At 47.0% G+C, this 26,785-nt stretch overlaps 1 protein-coding gene across 1 annotated transcript in view; it reads left to right on the forward strand.

Annotated features, from left to right (window-relative positions):
* The window catches only part of PRPS2 (phosphoribosyl pyrophosphate synthetase 2), a 36,060-nt gene extending 21,377 nt beyond the window's left edge, over positions 1 to 14,683 (forward strand). Inside the window, exons 3-7 of the mRNA XM_058712386.1 lie at positions 1,965 to 2,063; positions 2,928 to 3,052; positions 8,746 to 8,919; positions 10,299 to 10,458; positions 12,144 to 14,683. Of these exons, the coding sequence (XP_058568369.1) occupies positions 1,965 to 2,063; positions 2,928 to 3,052; positions 8,746 to 8,919; positions 10,299 to 10,458; positions 12,144 to 12,236 (651 nt within the window). The 3' untranslated portion in view covers positions 12,237 to 14,683. The remainder of the gene's footprint in view (positions 1 to 1,964; positions 2,064 to 2,927; positions 3,053 to 8,745; positions 8,920 to 10,298; positions 10,459 to 12,143) is intronic.
* Positions 14,684 to 26,785: the final 12,102 nt, after the last annotated feature.

Genomic DNA, 26,785 nt, shown 5'->3' on the forward strand with positions numbered 1-26,785 from the left:
CCCCGCAGCTGTCGGGGGTCCTCTCTGGATCTCCCCTCTGCTCACGAAGTAACATTAACCTTAAAAATAGACACTGCCAGGGACTCCTGGGTGGCTCAGTCGGTTGAGCATCCGACTTCGGCTCAGGTCATGATCTCACGGCTCATGGGTTCAAGTCCCATGTCGGGCTCTGTGCTGACAGCTCAGAGCCTGGAGCCTCCTTCAGATTCTGTGTCTCCCTCTGGCTTCCCCTCCCCTACTTGTGCTCTCTCAAAAATAAATAAATATAAAAAAAAAATAGACACTGCTAGTTATTTTACCAGCAACAGATGGGTTTATTCAGGAATAAAAGAGAATTGCGAAGAAAGAAGCTGTGACAAGATTGTAGGCAAGTCCGGGGCATAAAGGAAAGGTAGGCTTTTGAAGGAGACAAGGGGGGAGTTGGGGGGCTCTTAGGAACTAAAGTCCATTGGAGGAAACTGGGGGGTCAAAGAGTGGTGGCTTCTCATTTTCTGAACTGTTTCCTGGGCACGGGGAAGGCACCTCTTCCTTCTGGAGTAGCAGAGCAGTATCCATGTGCAAGGTCAAGTCTGTACAAGGTCACATCCGCCCCTTTGGTTGTGTCTGCAATTGACTAGGAGTGGGAGGGCGGGAAAGCTCCCCCTCCCAAATCTCCCGACTCCATTTTTGTGGGGATTCCCGTTACGAATGTCCACCGTATGTTATTATAAAGTAATGTTTGTTTGCTTTTTAAGAGTATGGTGTGTCAGAGAAAGTACACATGATCTGTTGACATTATGATGTAATTCCTTCCCGTGTATGCTTTTACATGAGTCTACTCTATACTCTGTGTATTTTGTAGGGATGGTTCATTTGTTACTATTGTGATTGAAATGTTTTCTTGTTGCCAGTTTGAGGTGTAATTGACATAACATTGGGTGAGTCTGAATGAAATCTTTTAAGCTTATATATATATATTTTTTTTTTGAGGGGTTGGTATATGAGCATATTCCTGTTTACAGTAAAATGCTGACCTCTTTTCCTAGCTTCAGTCTCTGTGTAGTCTTTTATATAATTTTTGATATAGACGGTTATTGGCCAGGATTTATGATGGCGGAACTACAGCTATGGAGAAGTTAGGTAACTTTAAAGAGGATACAGTGTCAATAAATCACCTTGCATCCCTTCTTGAAAAACCAAAGTTTTAATCACCTGAAGTTGTTCTTTCTTCAGTCTGGTTTTCGTGTAGTAATTCGTGACAGCATTCAGCTTCCACTGCAGTATATCAAGTCTTCTTGAAGACCCGACCTTGGCTTTCAGCTGGCCCCTGCCTCCCTTGCCAGCATTCCCTTACACTCCCTCTTGGACCAGTGCCTGTGGCCACCCAGCTTTCAGTCCCCAGATGTGACCTCCTGGCCTCGGTGCCGTCACACGTGCTGCTCTTTCTGGAACACTGGTTTCTCCCCTCTGCTGGCCACACCTTAAAAGCAGTTTCCTCCAAGGGGCCTCTGATGATAACCAGTCTCTCTCTCTCCTTTTTTTGAATGTTTATTTATTTTGAGAGAGAGAAAGAGAGCACAAAGAGAAGAGAGAGGGAAGCGAGAAGAGAGGCAGAGACAGAAGTACAGCAAAAATCCCAAGCAGGCTCCACGTGGTCAGTGCAGAGCCTGACATGGGGCTCGATCCCACGGTTCGTGAGATCATGACCTAAGCTGAAATCAAGGTTGGATGCTTAACCGGCTGTTTCATTGTTTGCTTCTTTGATACTTGTTCTCGCTGCACAGTGTCAAGCTGGTAACATTGGGTGAAATAAATGGAATGAAGAACTTTTGTTGTTATGATGTAAGTTTCTTCCTTGTTATTAAGAATTAATTAATGTAAATGATTAAAGTCTTAAATGACTTTAAGTGGTTAATGCTGATTTTGTTCACATTATCTCTTCCCTTCTCTTCTGCTGTTATAAAATCTATGCCTTTATTTTTTAGAGCCGTGCTCCGATTTCTGCGAAACTTGTGGCCAATATGCTGTCAGTGGCTGGGGCAGATCACATCATCACCATGGACCTGCACGCCTCTCAGATCCAGGTTCCCGCCTTTTCTTTCTTGCCCTCGGTTGTGACCGGGGGCTTAGTGCAAGTGGTTAAATCCTGATTCTGTTCAACTGTTTTCGAGGGAGGTAACGTTACTCGTGGTCGCGTTTGTATACGGTGGCTCTCTGGGATTTTCGTCTTTACTGAACTTGGGACTATAGTTCAATGTAGTTATCACCTGACTCTGCCACCAACCTCTGTCCAAACAGTTCTGGGGCGGTGGGAATGGCTTCTTGGTAGTAAAGTGTATAATTCCATCTCAGCTTCTCGACAGTCATGGGAATGGCAGAGTTGTATGTTTTTTAACCTGTTCACAACTGAGTTCCTTTATGAAACAGGCCAAATTGTACTGTACCTGCTCTGTAATACAGCAAACATGAAACATTTAGCTTGTAATAAGGTGCTTGAGGCACAACAAATCTCTTCACTCCCTTGCAAAGCCATTCTCCTATTGCTTAGAATACAGGCAGGGGGCACCTGGGGGGCTCAGTCGGTTGAGTGTCCGACTTCGGCTCAGGTCATGATCTCACGGCTTGTGAGTTCGAGCCCCGCGTCGGGCTCTGTGCTGACAGCTCGGAGCCTGGAGCCTGTTTCCGATTCTGTGTCTCCCTTTCTCTCTGACCCTCCCCCGTTGATGCTCTGTCTCTCTCTGTGTCTCAAAAATAAATAAACGATAAAAAAAAAAAAATACAGGCAGTCATAATATAATAGAATGTGTCTCCAAACATAATGGATGGGACTGAAGTAGGCTCCTGGAACATATCTGTCTTTTGATTTAATTCTGTTAAAATTCAGAGAAGGGAGTCTGCTGAAAAGGCTTCTTTTGAATGCAAAATTCAAGTTTTACTGCTCTCTGCAGGGATTCTTTGACATCCCCGTGGATAATTTGTACGCGGAGCCCGCGGTCCTGCAGTGGATCCGGGAGAACATCGCCGAGTGGAAGAACTGTATCATAGTTTCACCTGACGCCGGGGGAGCCAAAAGGTAGCCAAGTGCGCGACGTTTTTCTTTTCCTTTTTTTTTTTTTAACGTGTTAGGTAAGGAAGCACGTGTTTTAAATTACTTAACGCTCTATTTTCGTAAATGAATGAGTAAGGGGTCTACAGTCTTGCAGAGAAGGGTGCCGTCAACTTTAACATTTCCTCCTTCATGAGAGAAGCACACACACACATTTGTTTCCAGCAAAGAACATGTTTTACTTGAGGTATTTTTTCAGTTATGTTTTCCTAAACAAATTTCTTTTTAAGGTTTATTGTTGAGAGAGACGGAGAGAGGCAGAGCGTGAGCGGGGGAAGGGCAGAGAGAGGGAGACACAGAATCCCAGGCGGGCTCCAGGCTCCGAGCCGGCAGCACAGAGCCCCATGCGGGGCTCGAACTCCGGGACCGTGAGATCATGACCTGAGCTGAGGTCGGAGGCTTAACCGACTGAGCCCCCCAGGCGCCCTGAGTTACGTTTTTCTGATTATGAAAGTAATGAGCTTCATTGGAAAATAAGGCTTTTAATTAACACAATTGACTAAGCTAGTCCTTCCTACTACAAATACTTGACAGTGGGAGCCAAAGTAGAACAGAATTTTAAAAAAGAAAACTGTGTCTATCGAGCACCGAGGACAAAGGAAGTATCCGGGACCAGGAAGTGAAGAAGGGCTGAAAACCATGCTCGAGTGGCCTGGGGGTTCGGGTATCAGATCCAGGAAGAGGCTGGTAATTTAAGTGTTAGCTGTCCCCATAGAGGTCTCCAGAGAGAAGGGAGGGAGACAGTCTTCACTCAGGCCTTTGGAGGTGGGGGACAAATTAGCCACCCGTGAGAAATCAAACTGAGAGCCTGTGCCGTGTGCAGATACACGTCAAACTCTGCATCCTGCCCCTGTGCCCGCCCCACCCCCGCACCATGTGGGGCAGGAGAGTCCCTACGTTGAGAAAATTTACACAAAAATTGATCCCAGGCTACAGAGCTCCTGCAGTGGGAGAATCCCACAAGCCCAGCCACTCTGTAAGCACTCCGCACTGAAGACAACCTCATGCCTGATGATCCAAGTTCAAAAACCGGGAGGGTGCAGCCCACCCAGAGCCAGCGTGTGCAGATAACACGGCGGCGGGCCGCCAGCACCGTGGGGGTGACGGAACGATTACCGGACTGTAAAATTACTGAGTTGGACAGAAATTGACGTGGTGCTAAAAGCACGGTACTGAGCTGCAAATCTCGCGGGCTTTGCAGACTCCGGGAGTTAAGGAGCAGTCGGTACCGAGTTCACGATGAAGGGTGACGATGATAGAACGTTGATTCGGTACGGGGTGCTTTACTGCGGCCTGAGGCTTGCTGACCTTGTAGAAGTGTGCGGCGGCCAACTGGGAGAGGAAGACAGGGTGGCATGGGGTTGAGTGCCCAGGTAGGCGTCTCCATCAGGAAGGGAGAGGAGCAGAAGAGCTCTGTCCATCAGTCCAGTGCAAAAGCCAGTCAGCTGCTACATGTGCCGGGAGAGTGACCTGTGACGGTTGACCTTCAGGACGTCTTTAAAATGCAGATGCCGCATTTGGCTCCCTCGTCCACCTGCAGCCCAGCGAGGGGCCTAGAATGGAACTTAAAAGCTTATGAGGAGCCTGGGAAGCTGTCCTAAAGGCCACGCAGGGAAGCGAAGGTCCTAATTCTCAGAAGAGCCTCGATGAGCACCGAGCTGCTGTCTTGACAGTTTGGTTCCCCGCTCTGGAGAAGGGGACGACCAGGTGGGGCTGGGCCTCCGACAGCAGCAGGAAGTGGCCGTTGACAGGAAGGAGACACAAATACATAAAAGCCAGAAACAGAAAGTTATCTTGCAGAGACCCCAGCCGGGCAGCAGCAGGGCCCTCAGCCGGGACCTCCAGGTCAAAGCTCAGCGAGTGTTGTCAGCTTAAGAACACCGGGGAACGGGAGTGACATTGTGCAGTTCCTCGTGCAGGAAATGCTTGTGGTTTCCTTGGAAACTTCCATTAAGTGCCGCCGTGGAATCTGCATTCATATACAGGGACTCCTCCGGCCTGATACAGGGTTACAGAGCTGAACAAGTGGCCGCTTTTTTAAGTTTTTTTTTATGTTTATTTGTTTTTGAGAGACAGAGAGACAGCATGAGCAGGGGAGGGCAGAGACAGAGGGAGACACGGAATCCGAAGCAGGCTCCAGGCGCTGAGCTGTCAGCACAGAGCCCGATGTGGGGCTCGAACTCACGGACCGCAAGATCATGACCTGAACCAAAGTCAGACGCTTCACCGACTGAGCCCCCCAGGTGCCCCAGAATCCACCTATGTAAAGTGCACAGCTCAGTGGTTTTCAGCGTATTCAGGGTATCCCTCACTACTGTCACATTCCAGAACATTTTCACCACCCCAAAAAGAAACCTGTACCCACAGCCAGTGACTCTGTGTTCCCGCTCCCCCCAGCCACCCCTGATCTACTTTCTGTCTTGCCTTCCTGTGTTGCCTCTCTGGACATTTCGTATGGACGGATCGTGTAATACGTGGTCTTTGTGTCTGGCGTATTCCTTTTCCTTAAGCAGAGAAAAAAAGACTTTGGCAGCTGATCAACCAAAAGAATAGATTCCATAAATTTGTGTGGCCTTTCCTATCCCAATGCTGTTTTTTATAGAGAGTCTAAAAATACACGTGCTGTTAGCAAACCTTCAAATTGGGTAATGTCCCCCATTTCCTTCTTTAGAGACCTCAGTTCTTCCCAGTTTCAGAATTCTTTTGTTTGCACACGTCTCCCTTTTTATTTGACACAAAGGGTGATGTGCTGTGCACAGTTCTTCAGTCTCCAGTCTCCACTCCACTTCCTTGTTCGGTCTTAGCAGTGTTTCATTGTTCTTTTTTTTTTTTTTTTTTAGTTTTTGTTTATTTTTGAGAGAGAGAGACAGAGCACAAGGCGGGGAGGGGCAGAGAGAGAGGGAGACACAGAATCGGAAGCAGGTTCCAGGCTCCGAGCTGCCAGCACAGACCCCGACGCGGGGCTCAAACTTGCGAACATGAGACCATGACCTGAGCCAAAGTCAGATACTTAACCGATGAGCCACCCAGGCGCCCCAAATGCTTCATCGTTCTTTAGAGCTGAGGGGTACGTCCTTTGTGTGCATGTGTCCTAATTCCTTTCACATGACCCCTCCCCCCCCCCCCCCCCCCACTCGTAGGGACTGTTGTTTTGTACTCTGACACGCGCTCCTACAGCACGAACTTCCTACCTTGGGTACGCATTTGCAAGCAGGATACGTTCCGAGGGCAGTTGCCAAGTCTTTCACAAAAGATAGACCGGTCGACAGTCCCCAGTATGAATGCCGGTGACTTTATTAACCAGATAGTGATAATATGGCCTCTTTTCCTGTTAATTCTGGTTGCTGTGGATAAGGTCAAGCATGCTTTCTGGCATGTTTATTTTCCAAGATGGCCTATTCGGCCTATTCGTACCTTCCTGTGTTGTCTTATTGGCTGAGGGCCTTTTCCTTTGACTCATTAGGAGTTTTGTGGAGGCAGGATTTCTTGCCTTGGTGCATTTTTATTCCCTGCAGCACTTTTAGAACATTCTTCTGTACTCATTTATCTCCTTTTCACGTTACGGCTTCTGGGTTTAGGAAGAATTCACCCTTCTGTTGATCTTTCTTCTCCCACGAATTCATATATTTGAAAGTAAATTGCCCTTTTCCTTTTTAACGTTCCAGTTTTTCTTCCATCTGGTATTTGTTTTGGAACTAAGTGAAGAAGAATCCCTGTTGATTTGAGACACCATTTTATATACCAAATCCCCCCCCATCCACTTGCCAACCCTTGCTTTTCAAAATCCAGAATCAACTAACCAGAGTTCATGGCCAGCTGTTTTTTTCAGATCCCCTTTAAACCACCCCTCTTACCTCTGCCAGGAAAAGTCCAGCTTTTGGGGGGCACACATTGTAGATTTTTTTGCCACCTCCTCTCCTTTTCTTCTTCCTATTCTGGACTAAGCTGTTCCCCACCTGGCAGGACAACCGCACAGGTAACGCAGGGTACATGCACTTGACGTTATTGGCGCCATCTTTGCGTGATGCAAAAAAGCCATTTCATCGAAGAAAATAATCTAATTGATTATCTGATCAATTAGAACTTAATGCCTTAGTAAAAGCTTTAAAGCCTGACTTGTTGCAGGTAAAACTTAATATTGCCACAAGAGGTCACTCTTGGATTGTCTTTGAAGCTCGATTGGGCGGACAGCTAAGGGAAAAGAAACCTTAGAAGGTAACACCGCCGCTGAGATGGTCTGCGTTCACCTGACACTGCTGTGGGACGTTGGTGAAACGAAATAATTGAGATTTGGGGGGAAAGAAGGGAAAGACGGGTTTAGAAGAAGTGGAAATGAAAATATGTATGTTACTTTTGTTGTAGCTTTTTCTGCCTAAGATTTCTGCCCGATACATTGTCTCCACATCATTTGTTAGGAGTAAGTCTTAACTCTCGTATACAAGGCAAAGAAGAGTTGTATAGCAGGTGCCTCACCGATAAGCCTGGCCTGCCACCTTGCCTTTCTCTTGCCTGCTCTGCCCTTTCTGAGGGGATGACTTTGGAGCATTTGCCATAGATGAGCAGAGAAACTCCTGGTTTACAAATCTCAAGGCCCCGAGTGTAGTGAAAGCCATTTGCATAAGCTGACGTGTTAACATGGATTTGTGAGCCCCCTGGCTGCACCCCAGACTGAGCAAACGGCAGTTTCTGAATAACTGCATTTTCGTTGTGCCCGTAATTTTTTGTTTTCACATACACTGTGTTTTCATGCTGGTAAACACACGGCTGTTGTCTTAGGCCTTTTTTTTTTTGAAGTTGTTATTTGAATTCCAGTTAGTTAACATACAGTGTCATGTTAGTTTCAGGTGTACAGCCTTGTAATTCAACACATGCCCGTGATCTCTTTTTTTCTTTTTTAAAGTTTATTGACTTATTTTGAGAGAGAGAGAGAGAGAGAGAGCGAGCACAAGTGGGGGAGGGTCAGAAGGAGAGGCAGAACCCCAAGCAGGCTCCACACCATCAGCACAGAGCCTGATGTGGGGCTCGAACTCCGGACCCATGAGATCCTGACCTGGACCGAGATTAAGAGTCGGACGCTGATTTTTAAAAGGCGGAAGAGGGGCGCCTGGGTGGCTCAGTCGGTTAAGCGTCCGACTTCGGCTCAGGTCATGATCTCACGGTCTGTGGGTTCGAGCCCCGCGTCGGGCTCTGTGCTGACAGCGCGGAGCCTGGAGCCTGCTTCCGATTCTGTGTCTCCCTCTCTCTCTGACCCTCCCCTGTTCATGCTGTCTCTCTCTCTGTCTCAAAAATAAATAAACGTTAAAAAAAAAAAATTAAAAAAAAGAAAAAAAAAGGCGGAAGAGTCTTGTGCGCGTGATTTTTAAAAAGTACGCACAAACGCTAACAAATGGCACACCGCTTTCTCATCTGGAACTTTTATCCAGTGGTCCAGGCACCTGGCATTCATCCCCAGCTGCCACAAACACAAGGCCCACTTGTCGCCGTGGTTTGCCTACTGTGCATCCCAGGCCGGGCCTGGCTTTTCTAGTGAGAGCTGATTATCTCCGGATCTTGGGTGTGGTTGGTTCCTAAACTACAGCTTGAAACCGTAAGAGCTTTTGTTAACGCTGACAGTGTTTAACTCGTCTGTCCTCTGTCGGCGTCTCGGTGTCTCGGAGCAGGGTCACCTCGATTGCGGACAGGCTGAATGTGGAATTTGCCCTGATTCACAAAGAGAGGAAGAAAGCAAATGAAGTGGACCGGATGGTTCTGGTGGGCGACGTGAAGGACCGCGTGGCCATCCTCGTGGACGACATGGCCGACACGTGTGGCACCATCTGCCACGCTGCGGACAAGTACGTGGATGGTTTGGGCAAACGGGAGAACGTGTCATTAAGAAAGGAAACGTGGCAGCTTTAAAAAAAATAAAAGGGGGCCTGTTTCTACTAATTCTTGCTGCGGTGGCTTGGGCGTGGCCTTTCAGACCAAAGGATGTTCTAGGCCCATTTATTATTTTGTTTCTTGGTGGGGAAAAAAAAAAAAAAGTACAGGCCTTTATGGCCCGGTTTTCACTTTTAAGGATGCGCTTTCAGTGTATTTGAAAAAGGGTCAGAGAGGGCGCTGCCCCTGAAACCGAGCAAACCGAGCACAGAAGAAAAGAGACCGTGTTGCGGGCGTCTCTGGGCCTTGGCCCCTTCTGTTCCGCCTTCGTTCCAGCTGCCTCAGCTGCTGGCTCCGGAAGGATTGAGAGCAGCGTTGTGGGGAGTGGGGGCCACCCCACCCCCCAGCCACGTGTGGCCCTGGAACACTTGGGGTGCGGCCAGCGTGCACACCAGGTTTCAAAGACAGCACGAAACAAAGAATGCAGACTGTCACAGTAATCATTTTATAGTGACGTGTGTCAAAATGATGGTATTCTGGCTTGATTAGGTTAAACCTGCGGTTCTCAACCAAGGGCATCTGTGCTCTCTGGGGGACATTCGACGGTGTCGGCAGACTTTTTTGGTTGTCACAACTGAGGGGAGGGCGTGGCTAGTGGGGTGAGGCCGGGGATGCTGCTCAGTGAAGAATTGTGTGGGCCCAAGGCCAAGGTTGATTATCCCTCATTTAATGGAATACAAAGTGTCTTGCTAGTACACAGCTTAAAAGATTCTTTTTTAGGCTAATACACGTGAGTGAAATTCGTTTTTGGTTTTTGTGGAACGCACTTGTTGCTTTTTTTTTTTTTGAGAGAGAGAAAGAGAGAGTGAGCGAGCTTGAGCAAGCAGAGGAGGGGCAGGGAGAGAGAGGGAGAGAGAGAATCTCAAGCAGTCTCCGCACCCAGCATGGAACCCGATGCAGCTCGATCCCACCACCGTGAGATCATGACCTGAGCCGAAATCAAGAGTCGGATATGTAACCGACTGAGCTACACAGGCACCCCCACGCTTTTTGCTTTTTGTTTGTTTGTTTGTTTAATGTTTGTTTATTTTTGAGAGCGAGAGAGCGCAAGCGGGGAAGGAGGAGAGAGAGACGGGGGCCAGAGGATCCGAAGCAGGCTCCGTGCTGACACCAGAAAGCCTGATGGGGGGGCTCGAACTCATGAACCGTGAGATCATGACCTGAGCCAAAGTCAGACGCTTAACTGACTGAGCCACCCAGGCGCCCCACACCTCCTGCGTCTTAACTCACCCTAAGGGGAGGATGTTTGAAGAATATGTGTGTACCCTTAATTTTTCTGTTTCCTGTTCTACAGGCTACTCTCAGCTGGAGCCACCAAAGTTTATGCTATCCTGACGCACGGGATCTTCTCTGGGCCAGCTATTTCCAGAATAAATAATGCCGCCTTTGAAGCTGTTGTGGTCACAAACACCATCCCGCAAGAGGACAAAATGAGACACTGTCCCAAGATTCAGGTACTTCTACAGTGTAGGCAGAACGAAGCCGCGAGGAACCTACATCCGATCCCCCAAGATAGCTTTGAGTCCTTCTGCGTGTGACGGCGAGCGCAGGGAGAGCCGGCAGAGGTCACGGCTGCCTGTAACACAGGGCGCGATTCACGCGAGGTCTGGGAAAGGCTGGGGCCGGCAGGGGTCAAAGTCAGAAGTAGGCAGGCAGCCAGACCACCCTGGAAAAGCAGTAAAAAACGGGCCGTGCCAAAGCTAAGCAGAATGACCGTCTGACCCAGTAAGTCTGCCTCTAGCTCCGGAGCCCCAAACTTGAAAATGGGCATGCATCCAGAAACGTGCACACACGTTCATAAACCACGCTATTCGCAGTAGCCAAAGGCTAGAAGCAGCCAAATAAATGTCCATCCACGGGTGAATGGGCAACCGAGGCGTGGTCCATCCGTCCAGTGGAATAGCATTCTCCCTTAAAAAGGAGGGATGTTCTGACACGTTGGGACAACGTGGATGAACTTGGAAAACGTTATGCTAAGTGAAAGCGAGCAGACTCACCAGGACACACATCGTGTGATCCCGCCTCTCTGAGGGGCCTAGAGCAGTCCAGTGTGGAGGCAGAAACTGGGGTGGTGGGTGCCAAGGACTGGGGGGTGGGGCTGGGGATATAGTGTTTACTGGGGACGGTTTCTGTTGGGGATGATGAAAACAGCTTGGAAATGGGTAATAGCCATGGCTACACAACATTGAGAATGCACTTCAAGCCACTGTGGTTAAAATGGCAATTTCTAGGTTATATATATTTTACCACAACTTTTTTTAATGTGTATTTATTATTGAGAGAGAGAAAGACAGAGTGCGAGCAGGGGAGGGGCGGAGAGAGAGAGGGAGACACAGAATCCGAAGCGGGCTCCAGGCTCCGAGCTGTCGGCACAGAGCCCGAGGCGGGGCTCGAACCCACGAACCGTGAGATCACGACCCGAGCTGAAGTCGGGCACTTAACCGACTGAGCCACCCAGGCGCCCCCACAGGTTTTAAAAATGGAGGGGAAAAAACACACGGCGCTAAGGATCTTTAGAGCTTTCCTCCTTCCTGTCCTTCCTGACTTGGGAGGCCATTAGAGAATTGGTGATAATCATGTTCTACCAACTGCCCTGAGCGAAGTTGAAAGGATTTGGGTCCCCATTTTGGGACACACCCACACTTATCCATCTGTGGATGGTCTGTGGCTGTCGTCACGCTACAGTGACTGAGTTCAGTGTGGCCCGCAAAGCTGAAAATACTTACTACTGGGCCCTTTACCGATCGCTGACCCGAGTTAGGTGATCCCAGCCGTGCTGTTAAGGGACACAGTCACTGTGTTTTTGGAAACCAAGAGACAAAAGAACCATCCATGTAACGATTGAGTAAAATGAATCTAAAAACAATCAACATCCCAAGAAAAGGATGTCTCTGATTTACAGCGACTCTGAAAAGCCTCTGAGTATCTGTACTGAAAATCTCGCTTCCGGGATCCCATATGTGTTTGTAATTTGAAGATAGACCCAAACTGTCTCTCAGAAGAAATGGGTGTAGAAGACTGATGGTAGCATGTCTTGGTGGCCTGGAGAAATCCTTTCTCAGCTCTCTGGCTTTTGAGTTTTTAATTAAATATGACTGAGATGTCCCACTGTCCTCTCCCCTTTTCTGTTGGCGTCTAGGTTATTGATATCTCGATGATCTTGGCAGAGGCGATCCGAAGAACACACAACGGTGAATCTGTGTCTTACCTGTTCAGCCACGTCCCGCTATAGATCCCGGATGTGGGGTACGGAGCAGGCCTGTTCTGGCTGCTGGCTTGTGTGCATTTGTCTCTTCTTAGTTTTAGGACTCAGCAATTATAGGATAATGCAAAAAGCATTCGATCTTTGTATACCGCAGGAGCCATGGTTTTTCTCCTCCTCAAGCTCAAGACCATTTATTTCCAGTTTGGGGTAAGGGTGGTGGTTATTTCATCTTGTTAAGTGAACTGTCGTTAGTGAGCTATGTTTTGTCATCCCGACTTGTTCTAGTAGGTGACCTCTTTGTTTGTTTGTTTGTTTGTTTTTTTTCAGTGTTTTGAGGCCACAACTCAAAATATATATAATTCCACTGTGTACGTTCATAGTTTATATATTTTGAGGTTGCCAAAGGTGACTTCAGATTAAAGCCTTCTGTGTAAATAATGATAATGCCTATGGACATTTGGGTAAAACCCTGTATACAGAATTAGCCTTTTACTTCGGAGTGAATCTTAGAAAATTTATAATACCCTGAATTTTGATTTTTTTTTTTTTAAGTAACCAGATGTCAGATGAACCATTGCGGTTATTGTGCTTAATTTGACCAAATTTTATGTGGCTTAAGATGGCCACGGACGCGTTTACCTTCTGATAAACGTTAGCCGTTTCAGAGGCAATGTAGTTTGGTGTCTTTTTTGTGATTGCCGCTTCTGAAAAACATGGTATAACTATCACTTACCTGCAGTGTCACGTTCTGAAATTGCAAAATTTGTGTTTGGCAACAGATCTGATTGAGAAAGTGTCGAGATAGACCCTGTGGGCTGACTGGTGGCCCTCACGCTGTGCTCTGGCCATCCCAGGGGGACAGCTCTTTGAGCGGCCTCTGTCCCGCCGTCTTATTTTACGGCCTGTTGTTAGCTCTGGCTTTCACGTTGCCTTTTTTGCGAGAATCTCATGTTGTGGGGTTCCACCAAAGCACAGCCTCCCCTAAGCCCCCTCCAATGCACTAGTCTGATTGTTATTTCGTTTTTAACATAATAAAAAGGTGAATTTTTGTGACAGCCACCAAATGAGTAGTTGAACATTCCATCCTTCGTTTGAATTTCATATGCCTTTGCCTCAAAAGTAGCAAGTCTCCTAGTCAACTGATTATTTTAACTAAAACTGTTAAATGAAAAATGTGGGTAAGGCTGACGACAAAAAGCACAAATAAGTAAGCATTAGTTGCCCTATTAAGATCATGTCAACGTGGTGGCAGATGCCTCGTGGAGGATGTTGTGACTTTTGCTAGATGCACCTTGGTGCACAACCACCTGAATTTTTCAGCCCCGAAAGAGGAGAATCTGCCTCAGAGACAAAGCCCTGGTTATAGTAACAGTCTCTCCCTCTGCTCAGTCTCAAAACTCAAAGAGAGGAGACCCTCTGCTCTAAATTCTTCAGGTGAGAAAATCCAATCTTTAAGTCATCGAGAGACTTGAAGCACAGTCTTTAAGCTTTCAGACTTCACTGCAGCAGAGGTCGAGATTTAGAAGGATCATTTCGGTCATTGCATTGTGCTGTACCTTAAAATGGCTTCTGAGAAAACAGCATCAGGCCCTACGATATGGACTGGCTCTATCTAGGAAGAGTTGACTTGAGATCTGGAAAGAGCCTATTTCGATGTATGTGACTTTTAGTTTCAATAAACGAGTGCTGTCTCTTTCTGGGAATTTCTACGCACAGGCAACTGAAAATGTAGCCACGAGTGCACGTGGGTAGACGGCCTTGGGATACTAGTGTAGACGTGTTGACGTGACAGCAGAAAGTTGATTCAATGGTAATCATTTCATCTTAAGATAGACTCTAAGATCTAGAGCTAGTTTTAAAATCTTCACATAAAAAAAAAATCTGCATGGTCATTATCATGAACTGATTGTTTCTCTCATTTAGCCTCACTTTTTGTTTTCAAGTACTTCTGGTACATTAACTGATTAGGCTAGACTTGGCCACACACAGTGGCAATGTAGTCCTTAACTGTTTGATGGTTTCACTTCAAGAAGGATGACGAAGGTGACCTCAGGAGTGGCCCGATCCCAGAACTTGGGTATCCCCTGCTGCTTGCCTGGAAACATCGAAGTGATGATGAATTGAAGTGATGATGAATTGAAGTGATGATGAATTGAAGTGATGGATGAATTGAAGTGATGAATGAATGAGCCCAGTAGATTGGTTCTGTCCAACTCTGCTGAACGGGGCTGGACTCCCATATATCCAGCCGAAAGGGGAATCAGAGAAATACAGAAATACCAAAGCTGCTCATCTTCCAACTTAAATTATATTAATCAGCTTACGGATGCTCGTATTAGAACTTGCCTCTGTTAGATGTCAACTAGATTCAAGAAAAGATCATTTGCAGTGCTTGTATTTTTTTAGAATATAGGGTTTTAAGATTGTCCCAACACTGTACTAAACCACATCAATAAAATCATGCTACTACTTTCTGCCGTAGTTTGTATTGTCATTGCGGAGTGCTGTGTTTTGAAGGAGGGATGTGTTTCGATGGGGGTACCTCAACGTGTTTGCTACTTCACGATGATAGTCTGGCGTCTAAACTTACAGTAAAGCCAGAAGTTCGGTGGAGTTCAGCTTGTCTCCCTGTTGAAGGTATTTCTTTCAGGGCTGACCAGCAGTCTCTTTGTCCCATAGTTTAACAGCTGTGCCACGTAAGGCATCCAAGTTGATAATTCTAGATGTTGCCTGTAAAATTGGAGATCGCACAGTGTGCTTACACGTTAAAGGAGTCATGTTCAGTGTCCATAGATTGGAGCACACCAAACTTACACTGTATTTCAGCAGGGGCTGAAGCAGGACAGCATCGGGCATTTGGTACACCACATGTTGGAGTGAAGATGGCCAACGAAGATGGGAAGCTGAGGGCTGAAACGTATCCCCATATCCGTCACGTATATTGCACAGAGAAGTCAACAGAACCCTCCTTTTCACTACAGATCTTCACCTTATGATTTATTTCCCTGTATCTTGGGAATGCATCCCTCCACCTTCTCCTTGCCCTTGCTTCCCAGAGATGCATTGTAAATCGGTTGGCTGTACCACAGTCTCTGAGCTGTATTTTCTCCCCTGAAAGCGTGTGATGCTCAGAAACAGACTTCACCACTTAGTAGAGTTAAAACAACAAAAGCTCTTTGGGAGGGTTGCTTCACCTCCCTTGTGCCTCAGTTTCCACAGACACAAAATGGGACAATAGTGCCTCTCGTAGGTATGGGATGAGGATTAAATGAGGCCTCTGACATGCTTAGAACTGATTGTTTTGGGGGCGCCTAGGTGGCTCAGTCACTTAAGTGTCTGACTTCGGCTCAGGTCGTGATCTCACGATTCATGAGTTCGAGCCCCGCGTCGGGCTCTGTGCTGACAGCTCGGAGCCTGGAGCCTGCTTCGGATTCTGTGTCTCCCTCTCTCTCTCTGCTCCTCCCCCACTCATGCTCTGTCTCTCTCTCAAAAATAAATAAACACTAAAAAAAATTAAAAAGAACTGATCGTTTTGTACATTAATTTCAACTTTTAGAGCAGGCATCTTGCATGTTCCCTTTGAAAGAATATAAGTAGATGGGAAGAAGCAAGATTGTCACGCATTTTTTAGCTGTGAAGCCACGTGCCTGTGATCTGGTCATAAGTGTGACCCCCTCACCCAAGGCACTGTGAATTGGGGAAGAATGCCATACAATAACGGAGACAGGGATCAGTCGAGGCCATTCACAACAACCTGATTTGATTCACCTCCTCAGCATAACGACAACCCAAAGTGGTGCCCGATACAAGCAGTAAGGGCACGGGGCCCCTGGGTGGCTCAGTCGGTTGAGGGTCTGACTCTTGATTTCAGCTCAGGTCATGATCCCAGAGTCGCGAGATTGAGCCCTGGGTCTGGCTCTGTGCTGAGTGTGGGGACTGCTTAAGATTCTCCCCTCCCCCCCAGCAAAAACAACAGCAACGACAACAAAACCGCAAGGGCCGTCTACACTTTTTCCCCCCAGCTAAGGATTTATTGGTGTAAATGCCATCCCCAACCCAGGCCCTAAGACCCCCTTCTGAGTGGGGGAAGGAGGAGAAGGGAGAGCCCCAACAGTGCCCAAGAACACCGCAGCCCCTGGGTCCGTGCAGGGCCGGTTTGGCCCAGGTGGGAGGAGGCAGGTGCCCCTTCAGCAGGTACTGGGACTCGGGGCTGGTGGAGAAGCCCGTCCTCTTGTGGCCGAGAGGGAGCCAGTATGGAAGTAGGTCACCCGGGCGTGCACGTGGTCATTCCGCTTCACTTGCAGGCAGAAGGGAGGGGTGAAGGTCAAGTCTGCCACTTTGACGGTGTGGATGACCACCTCCACCAGGGGCTTCTTGATGGCCGTGTCTTTGATGCGAGCATGTGAAAGCCGTACACGTTCTTCCACCGGTGGGTCTTGTAGTCTTTGTACTGTCGATCTTCGGTGGTTGTCACGTACAGTGTGGCTCGGTGCGGGAAGATGAGAACGTCAGATGCCAGCCACTTGTCCCTGTGCCCGAGCCCACGTCCAGCACCACCTCATCCTTGAAGAGATGTCGGTTGCGAAACCTGGAGTGTGGGTACGTGAAGCCCAATGCTCCTGCTGCTGAGACTGATTCACGCATTTTGCACTTTAAAGGGGCGATAAAAAGAGACTGGGAAAGCAAACGATGGCATGCAGTGGACAGAATCCTAAATCGGGAGTGTGGCAACCTAGAGTCTGGTTCCTGACATGCCACTAGCAAGCTGTGTGACCTTGGGAAAATGTCTACACCACTCTGGGTCTGAGTATCTCTACAAAAATGAGAGGGTAGCTGATTGCTGAACTCCCCAGCAGTTTTAATAGGCTATGCTATCCCTTCTAGATTTAGTTGGAATATCTAGTAACTGAAGGTTGTGCTTCCAAAGAGGCAAAGATGTTTACAGCCCCATCAGGTGAACCACTTGTTTTGGCTTGCTGGAAGTTTTAGCACTGAAAGCCCTACATTCCAGGAAGCCCCTCAAGTCCTGAGCAGACCAGGATGCTGGGTCACCCTCGTTGTGTCTTCTAAGTAGATGGTTCTGGATCCCCAGCACTGCCTTAGCTAAGGTATCCCATGGGCATGGCTCTGATTTCATGCTGCAACAGAAAGCAGGCTATGTGACAAGCCCAACAACGTGCCAGTGAGTGACCTGTGGCATCATGGTTCTTATTAAATATGCTGTCACTGAACTGTAGAAGCTAAAGGCTTGTAGGAGGAAATAGGGAGACATTTTGAGAAAATGCATTTGAGACCTGGCTTGACGGCCAGTCCTTTAGCACAGCTGCCCTCAATGCTGTTTTAAGTGGTCTTTAGAGACCCCAGGGCACAGTCCAAGCAGAAGACAGAGTGTCCTGAGCATTCGTTGATGGACATTGCCCTTCTGAGCATTGAGGAGGGGGTCAGAGATCTGTAAGCACTTGGCCGTGTCTGAAGATAGTCTTCTCTGGTTGTCCCTAGACAAGGGAGCGATAGATTCAGTATCTTTTTTTTTTTTTTTAACATTTATTTATTTTTTGAGAAACAGAGACAGAGCATGAGCTGGGGAGGGGACAGAGAGAGGGGGAGTCACAAGATTCCGAAGCAGGCTCCAGGCTCCGAGCTGTCAGCACAGAGCCCAACATGGGGCTCGAACTCATGAACCATGAGATCACGACCTGAGCTGAAGTCAGACGCCTAACCGTCTGAGCCACCCAGGCGCCCCTAGATTCAGTATCTTCTTGTACTGACACCAAGACTATGAATCACAGAAAAAAAAAATTAAGGACTGAAACTGAATTTGTGTTCCTCTTTAAAATCATCAGGGTGATTCGTTGGGGGCACATTTTGCAGTCAAATGTTCTTACCCTGATGTCGGGGGCACATTTTGATGTACATTTGCTGTAGAATGAACTCAGGAAGTGCCACCAATATGTACTCACTCATCTGAGTGACCAAGGAACAAACCCTAAGTTTCTTTAAGCCCCAGAATAGCCTCTGTTTAGGACCAGGGCTGCCGAGCAGTCTCTGAAGGTGTTAGGATCCTTTATTGTTTTAGGGACATTCGAGTGGCTCAGTTGCTTGAGTGTCTGACTCTTGATTTCAGCTTAGGTCATGATCTCATGGTTCGTGGGTTTGAGCCTGGTGTAGGGCTCTGCACTGGCAGTGTGGACCCTGCTTGGGATTCTGTCTTCCTCTCTCTGTCCCTCCCTTGCTCACTCTCTCTCAAAATAAATAAATAAACTTAAAAATATATACTTGATTATTTTAGTAGCCATTTCTGGTGTGCTTCTGCTGTTAAGCAATCTTTTTTCCCTACAATGACTAGCTTCTTCTGTTTATCACATATTTTCCTCAGAGCCAGTTTTATCCCCAAGAAGTGTCTCAAGGTCCCTGATGGAGGCATTTTGGAATGGGGCACGGAAGGCCACAGGTGAGGAAGGAAAGCAGGGAGAGGGTGGGGGTTGCCGAGGGGAGGGGAGGGAAGCTCTCTGAGCTATCGAGGACCAGCCTGTCCCTGGGCTCGCACACCTCTCCCCAGGGACACAACCCCTCTGCTCCCTCCTTTTTGTCCCTCTGGCCATTTTCTTTTGCTCCCCCAGGAGAACCGATGTCAGGGTTTCTCCACCTCAGCACTATTGATATTTTGGGCTGGATCATTCTTTGTGGCGGGGGCTGTGTTGTGCATGTGTTGTAACAATCAAAAAAGGGTCTCCAAACATTGCCACATAGTCCCTGGGGGGAAAGTCATCCCTGGTTGAGAACCGCTGATTGATTCTAACCAGGACCTTCTTCCTTCACCCTCTTTCCTGACTTCTGGACCAATTTCAAGTAGAAAAGCGTTCTGGAACAAGGGGAACAAGGCAATGGCAATCCCCAAAATTGTGCAGCAGTGTTTTGGTAGGACATGAAATTAACACTGATCCCCTACATCTGCCATGAACTGGGTGAGATTTGGGTAGGTCGCTAAGTTATTGGCTTTGTCAGTTTCCTCTTACAGTTCCAGCCTTAGAATGGAGCATGGGGTGTGTTTTTTTGTTTTTGTTTTAAAGTTGATTTATTTATTTTTGAGACAGCCAGAGACGGTGCAAGTGGGGAAAGGGCAGAGAGAGAGGGAGAGAGACCAGGGAGGGGCGGAGAGAGAGGGAATCCCAAGCAGGCTCCACACTGTCAGCACAGACCCCGATGTGGGGCTCAAACCCACAAAATCGTGAGATCATGATCTGAGCCCAACTCAAGAGTTGGACACTTAACCAACTGAGCCACCCAGGCATCCCCAAAATAGAGCTTGGCTCTATTGAAATGCTACTCTTAGGATCTAACCCTATGAATAGAAGCCCATGCTAGCTAGCTACGTGGAAAAAAAAAAAAAAGAGAGAGAGAGAGAGAGAGACAAAGGTCACAGCCTCCCGACCTTCCCCACTGGGACACCAGACATGTGAACAAAGCCATCTGACTGCAACCTCATGGGAGACCCAATAGAGACCGACAGAATTGCCCAGCAGAGCCCCATCCAATGCACAGACCTGTAAACAAATGAAACGGTTGCTCTTGTAAGCCAACACGTTATGGAGCGGTTTGTTATCAGGAATAGAGAATCGAAACGGGACAGCATCTCCTATGAATATCAATATGAATATCATCATCGATACGGAAAACAAATCTTTAGAATCATAAACTCCAAAAGGACATTTTGTTGTTATCTGGGTTAAATTGACGAGATGTTGGCTGATTAGATGACAGAACATGGGCAGCAGAGTCACAAAATGTGAATTGTAACCCAGTTTCGCATCTTACTAGACGTACGCGTCCCCCGGGTATCAGTTTCCTTGTGGGCAAATCATACCTCGCAGGGGTTTTATTCTCAAGCATTGTGAATGACGGTGCTTCTAACCCAACAGAATCATCACTAGGATGAAGGAACGTACAGATGGGACTTGGCATTTTTATGAGCTAGAGCTGTCCCTCCAATGCCAAGCGAGTGTCTTTCTGCTGTCCCTCGCTACTAACGAATCCACTAGGGCTGATTTTCCAAGGCAGCAGACAGAACTTCCATAAATAGCCTTTTCTCTTTTTAACCACATCATCTCCTCCATTATTTGCATCCGGGGCCTTTTTTCAAAGCACCCGCCCCTTTGGACTCGTCTGGCGAACTCTAATACATACATGGGGATTAGAGTTCAAAAACGAAAGAAGGGTTTTGTTATATGAATTTGCATATCCTGTCAAGGACATCTTCAGAACACTTTCATTTCCAGGTGAAATGAAACTTACAGGATTAAGCAGAGAGGCACTACATATTTTAGTGTTTTTTGGGGGGGGCGGCAGTGAGAAACAAAAAAACAAGGTTAATATGATACTGGGGCTTTACGATGCTAAAAATACATGGTAGACAAAGGTAGGCTGTGTTCTGTTTCCACGTCTCACTTACGTAGAGCAGGCTCACGGTGTCCGCAACTTTCTAACAGAGAATATTATTTCGAAACGGTCATGGTTGTATCTGACTGGAGGGATTAGAACTTCAGACTTGTTGCAAAAATACCATGATGCTTGCCACAAAAGCCTGCTGTTCGTTTTATCAAGCAGACCCTGACTTTCAGCATCTGAGAGGGGAGACGGCAAAAATTGGGGAAGCAGTGGGGTGAATACCTTCCTCTCGCTCACATGCTCACCCAAATCAAGCAACTCGCCTACAGAAACAAGACATCTGACTTCCCTGCGCTGGGAACACAGCATTGGGCAGACAGGAGCAGTTTAACGGTCTTATTTAGGTTCCCATAAGCCTTAGGAGGGTGTGTATGATGCTAAGTTTCTGCAGAATTACTTTGATGTCCGTGTCAGAGTCAAATGGTGGCACTAGGACCCAAACCTGGGGCTTCTGTCCCCGGCTGTCTGCCTGGGCAGGCGCCACCCTGGACGCCGGCTTACGTCTGCACTTCCTTTGAACTTCAGAAGCTCGATCCCGGGAGCTCTGCAATGTTTAAATCGCTAGATTAAAATATGACCCTAAACTGGGGCTGCCAGATAAAATGCAGGATACCCGATTAAATTTGAATTTCAGATAGATTGTTTTCTTCAGAAAGAATTTTTCCAGAAGCACATGTTTAGCACATGCCTGTCCCAGCTTCCTAAACCCTAACGAGCCACCGAGGGCCATTCCCGATCCTCTTTATTTCCACCAAAAAGGAGCAAAAGAAATGCAGTTAGACTGAGAAACCCAAGTACGAGGAATCCAGCCAGTGAGAGGCCTGATCTCACGGGCCAGCTGAAGCGAACTCTTGCGCAGAGCGTCGTTCATAGTTCAAGGTTAGCCACTGCGGAAGGGGTAGAAAGTAACTGTTAACAAAGCATCCCGTAGCCGAACCCAAGTTCAGCTGGCCATTGCCCAAAAGGCCATCACTCAAGAGACGAGTTTTGCCTGGAAAGGAATGGAAAGGAATAGGAGCTTTATTCAGGAGGCTGGCACCTTGGGGAGAAGGCGGACTCTTGTCCGAAGGCCAACTCTGAGGTTTCTGCCCAGCTCAGAGGTTTTGAAAGGGGTTTGGGGCAGTTAATCAGCAGAGGGAGTGCACTGGCCTGCAACATTCCTTGATTTCGTGCGGACTCAATGGTGCCAACTACAAACCTTATCTCAGAGCTCGGGGGTGAGCGAGGGATGTCCTGTTCCTGTTTCGTGATGTTCTTTCTGCAAAGGGGGGCAAGGTCTACAGATATACACAGGGAGGTTGGTAAAATCATCTGTGTGACGGAAAACAAGGAAAAAACATTGTGCTAAAAAAGTAGCGAGGCTAATCAGAAAGCCGAGCCCACCTCAGACAGACTTGCTGGCTTCTGTGGCCCGGGAACGTTCTGTTCCTTCACTCCCCAAGACCAGTGGTCTGTAAGTCTCCAAGAAATTAAATTAGTTGTGTTACAGATCAAGGGCCTGAGGTCAGCAAATAAGGTGTGTGTTACCTTAAAGCAAGTTAACCCTTAAGACTGCTTGGAGTGTGGTTACAATACCTGTGGGTAAAAAAGGAGGGGGCAGGGGCACCTGGGTGGCTCAGTCGGTTAAGCGTCCGACTTTGGCTCAGGTCATGATCTCATGGTTTGTGAGTTCGAGCCCCGCATCGGGCTCTGTGCTGACAGCTCAGAGCCTGGAGCCTGCTTCAGATTCTGTCTCTCTCTCTCTCTCTCTCTCTCTCCCCCTCCCCCATTTGTGCTCTCTCGCTCTCTCTCTCTGCCCCTCCCCCCCCCACTTGTGCTCGGTCTCTCTCTCTCTCTCAAAAATAAATAAAGCGTAAAAAAAAAATTTTTTTTTAAGGAGGGGGATTAGAATATAAAGAAACTTTGGCAGGACCCATAAGGGTAATCCACAAATAATGGCTTCTTGTATCTTATCTGCGAATGGATGTGTGTAGGTTATCTCTGCGGAAGAGTTAACACAGCAGGCTGGAGACTGCTGGCATCAGAAAGGCCTGTATTCTGGCAACTTGGATTTCTAGTGGGTTCTCACCGTTCCCAGAACGGATAAGGGTGGCTCACTGCAACTGAACTGTTTTTGTAAACGATACGATTTACGTCCAACACCTGCTATCGGTCTGGGAGTCTGGAATTTTGGCCCGTGCTAGGCAGAGGGTGCCTCCGTGACCAGTCCCCAGTAAAAACCCTCGTTGCCGCGTCTCTAATGAGTTCCCCTGGTAGACAATATTTTACATGTGCCTTGTCGACTGGCTGTGGGGGGAATTAAGTGCTTCCTGTAGGAAGCTTGTGCCTGGCTTGTGCCAGTCATTACCCCATGGGCCTTTTCTCTATATTGATTTTGGTTTGTGTCCTTTCACTATAAAGAATCATAGCTGTGGGGGGGTGCCTGGGTGGCTTAGTTGGCTAAGTGTCCGACTCTTGGTTTTGGCTCAGGCCATGATCTCACAGTTTGTGAGGTCGAGCCCCATATGGGGCTCTGTGCTAATAGTGTAGACCCTGCTTGGAATTCTCTCTCTCTCTCTCTCTCTCTCTCTCTTGCTCTAAATAAATAAATAAATAAACTTTAAAAGAGAAAAAAAATGGAATCATAGCTGTGACTCCTTCTTACGAATCATTGCACCTGGGGGTGGCCTTGGAGACCCCAACCCAATTTCTGTCCCTCTCTCTATCTATAAAAGTTCCAAACCACATACATGTATATTACCTAGGAAAATTTTTTAAAAATTAGAGTCCTTTATATTTGCCTAAAAGCCCCATTCAATCTATCTCCCTTCCTTCCTTTCTTTTTTTCTTTTTTCTTCTGTTTTCTATACATTAGATCTTGCCTCATGAGTATGCATTTTCCATTAAAATTAAAGAAAAGGTTAAAGTCTATTGCCTTGCCTTATATTTACCCAACTAAAAGCCCCAGCCAAAATATTTTCAGAGAGGGGAACGTGGCGGGGGGCGGGGTGGGGAAGAGAGAAGAAACCCAAAAGAAAAGAATACAACAAATTTTGCTGCCTCGATCTCTAAGGGGACAGAAAATTCTTGTAGTTTTTAAATGGGGCAGTGTTAGTTATTTTTTGTTTCATAAAAAAGCTTTTTCAGCTTTTACATGTTCATGTTTCAAAATCTTAGGGCGTTGTTCTGGAAACATTTGTCCATCTTTATATATATAAAACAGTCCAGCCCATAGCTGGAAATACAGCTCTGTCATTCAGGAGTACATTTTTGTCACAGAGCTTAAAGTCACCTTTGGGGGTGGTACCACACATTAAAAAGAAAAAAGCTTTTATATAAAGAAAGGGTGTAAAAAGATTACAGAGATATAAGCAAACTCACTGTGTGAACACCGAGTGACTCCTGAATCAGAAAAAAACAAAAACAGCTATAAAGGATGGCCTGGGGACAAATTGGGGAAATTTAAATGTAGAATCAACATGAGATGGTGTTACGGGATTATTGTAAATTCTTTTAGAAGATACAGGCTTATGTGCTTGGAGCTAAAACGTCATGTTGTTTGCAACTTACAAGTGATTATGAAAACAAATATGTACATAAATATCCACATACGAAGACAGAAAACCGATGGGGCTCACTCTCACGCAGGCAGCAGGCATACAGGCTGCATGGGACAATTCTTCCCACTCCTCTGTAGAGCTGAAGGTTTTCAAGATAAAGTTGGGCAGAAAAAAGAAAGATTTTATTTAAACCAACAGGCTGTTGATATAATTGAAGTTAAAGTAGAATGGTATCGTATCCATTATTAGAAAATCAATAACCACTCTGCTACTGAATTCACCACATTGATTTAGGGAGGACTTGGTATCTTTTTGAGTAAAAAAACCCCAAAAAACCGTGGACTCTCTTTACACTTGACTACTGGACAAGTGGCATTTGAACTGGTTAAACAGCTAGTGAAACGAATCAGATGACTGGTCACTTCAATTGATTAATCTCTTTAACCACCTTCCTCTCAAAATTAACCTAAGGTGAATTCTTCAGCCCCTGCTATGGACAGGACGCTGGGGACAACACATTCCTAACTGTGGGGTCTGTAGTATCACTGGGGAGCTACGAGATACAAATCAAAGGTCAATATAAGAAAGCGTAATCTATATCCTCAATACAGAGTATCATTTCTCAAGATCTCACGGTACGAAGCCTGGTCAGTGTTCACTGATCACAAAGCCTCACCCCTCCATTACAGATGAGAGAGTAGATTGAATTTTACGTAGTCAGAGTTTTTAATGTTTCCTTTAAGACACTGGGGTTGTTGCTGTTGGGTATTTTCTCGTTGTCGTCATCATATGTAGAACAAGTTTCTCCTTTTAAGATTATAGATTTCTCTATGGTTTCTTCTAATACTTTCAATGTTCAGTGTCTTATACTTAAATTTTTGAACCATCTGGGGGCACCTGGGTGGCTCTGTAGGTTAAGTGTCCGACGTTGGCTCAGGTCATGATCTCACAGTTCGTGGGTTTGAGCCCTGCATTGGGCTCTATGCTGACAGCTCAGAGCCTGGAGCCTGCTTCAAATTCTGGGTCTCCCTCTCTCTCTTCCCCCTCCCCCGCCCCCCCCCCCCCCCCCCGCTCATGCTCTGTCTCTTTCTCTCTCTCTCAAAAATAAACGTTGAAAAAAAATTAAATATTTGGACCATCTGAAATTAATTTTGATGTAAGAAGGAAGGTAGGACAGCTATAAGAAATGAGGTAGAATAGCTTAATTTTTTCTGAACTTTAAGCCAGCTGCCCAACATTATTTTAATAGTTCCGTTTGCCACTGATGTGATTTTATTTATTTTTAAACATACTTTTAATTTTTTAAGTTTATTTATTTCAAGAGAGAGACAGAGACAGTAAGCACCAACAGGGGAGAGGCAGAGGGAGAGGGAGAGAGAGAGAATCACAGGCAGGTTCTGTGCTGTCAGCTCAAACTCACGAGCCGTGAGATCATGACCTGAGCTGAAACCAAGAGTCAGACGCTTAATTGACTGAGCCACCCAGGCACCCTGCTATTGATGTGACTTTAAACTAATGTCCCTGGGGCGCCTGGGTGGCTCCATCGGTTAAGCGGCCGACTTTGGCTCAGGTTATGATCTCTCGGTCTGTGAGTTCGAGCCCCGCGTCGGGCTCTGTGCTGACAGCTCAGAGCCTGGAGCCTGTTTCAGATTCTGTGTCTCCCTCTCTCTGACCCTCCCCTGTTCATGCTCTGTCTCTCCCTGTCTCAAAAATAAATAAAACGTTAAACTAATGTCCCATATGTGCCTTTACTCAATTCTGATATCCCCTCTCTTTCGTTGACGTGCTGGTACCATGTCACAGGTGATGGGCATTTTACTGCATTGACACATCGGGAAGCGAAATCCCCCCTGTGTTACTTTTCCATTTAGAAATGACCTGGCTATTCCCGTATGTGGTCTCACCCCGGTCAGCTCCAATGCCTCATTTCCGGAACAAATGTTTACTAAATGAAAGCAGATGACATTGGGGACAAATTGGGGAAATTTGAATACAAAATCAACAGGGATTACTGTTCATTCTCCTAGGTATCATCCTTATTTTAGGAGCTAACCCTAATCTTTGAGATGAACAAAAATGCCTGACTGATTTCCAGATTGCCTCCCGGTTTAGAGTCGATCTGGCAAGCACCCCTTGAAATCCTGTCGGTATGTGGTTGGGATTGCACGGCACTTACAAATCAACTTAAGCACAATTTCCATCTTTTACAATGTTGTGGACTCTAGCCCAGGCAACGATGTTTTTCTCTTCATTTATTTACTTCTTCTCATGCATCTTCGCAACCCCAGGCCTACGACGGCAAGGGGAAGGAGCAATCAGTGAAATTCAGCAAGAGTGTTCCTGAGGAGAGTGGCACCTAACAAGGGCCTCATCAGAGGCTCGCAGCCAACCCACAGCCTTGCAAGGGGCGGGAGCTAGGGGCGTAAATACCCTGACCCCTCTCCACATCGGCCAAACCCAAGCAGCAGCCTTTGTCACCAACCAGTTGGTCAAGTTCATACAGCTCCGCCTCCTGGGACACGGAGTGGAATGCAGAAGCTTGCAGGGCGGACCTGGGGTCAAGTGGAAAGCCCACAGCAGCGGGCAGGGTAG

Source organism: Neofelis nebulosa, chromosome X, assembly GCF_028018385.1.
Source record: "Neofelis nebulosa isolate mNeoNeb1 chromosome X, mNeoNeb1.pri, whole genome shotgun sequence".
In the NCBI taxonomy this organism is placed as follows: domain Eukaryota; kingdom Metazoa; phylum Chordata; class Mammalia; order Carnivora; family Felidae; genus Neofelis; species Neofelis nebulosa.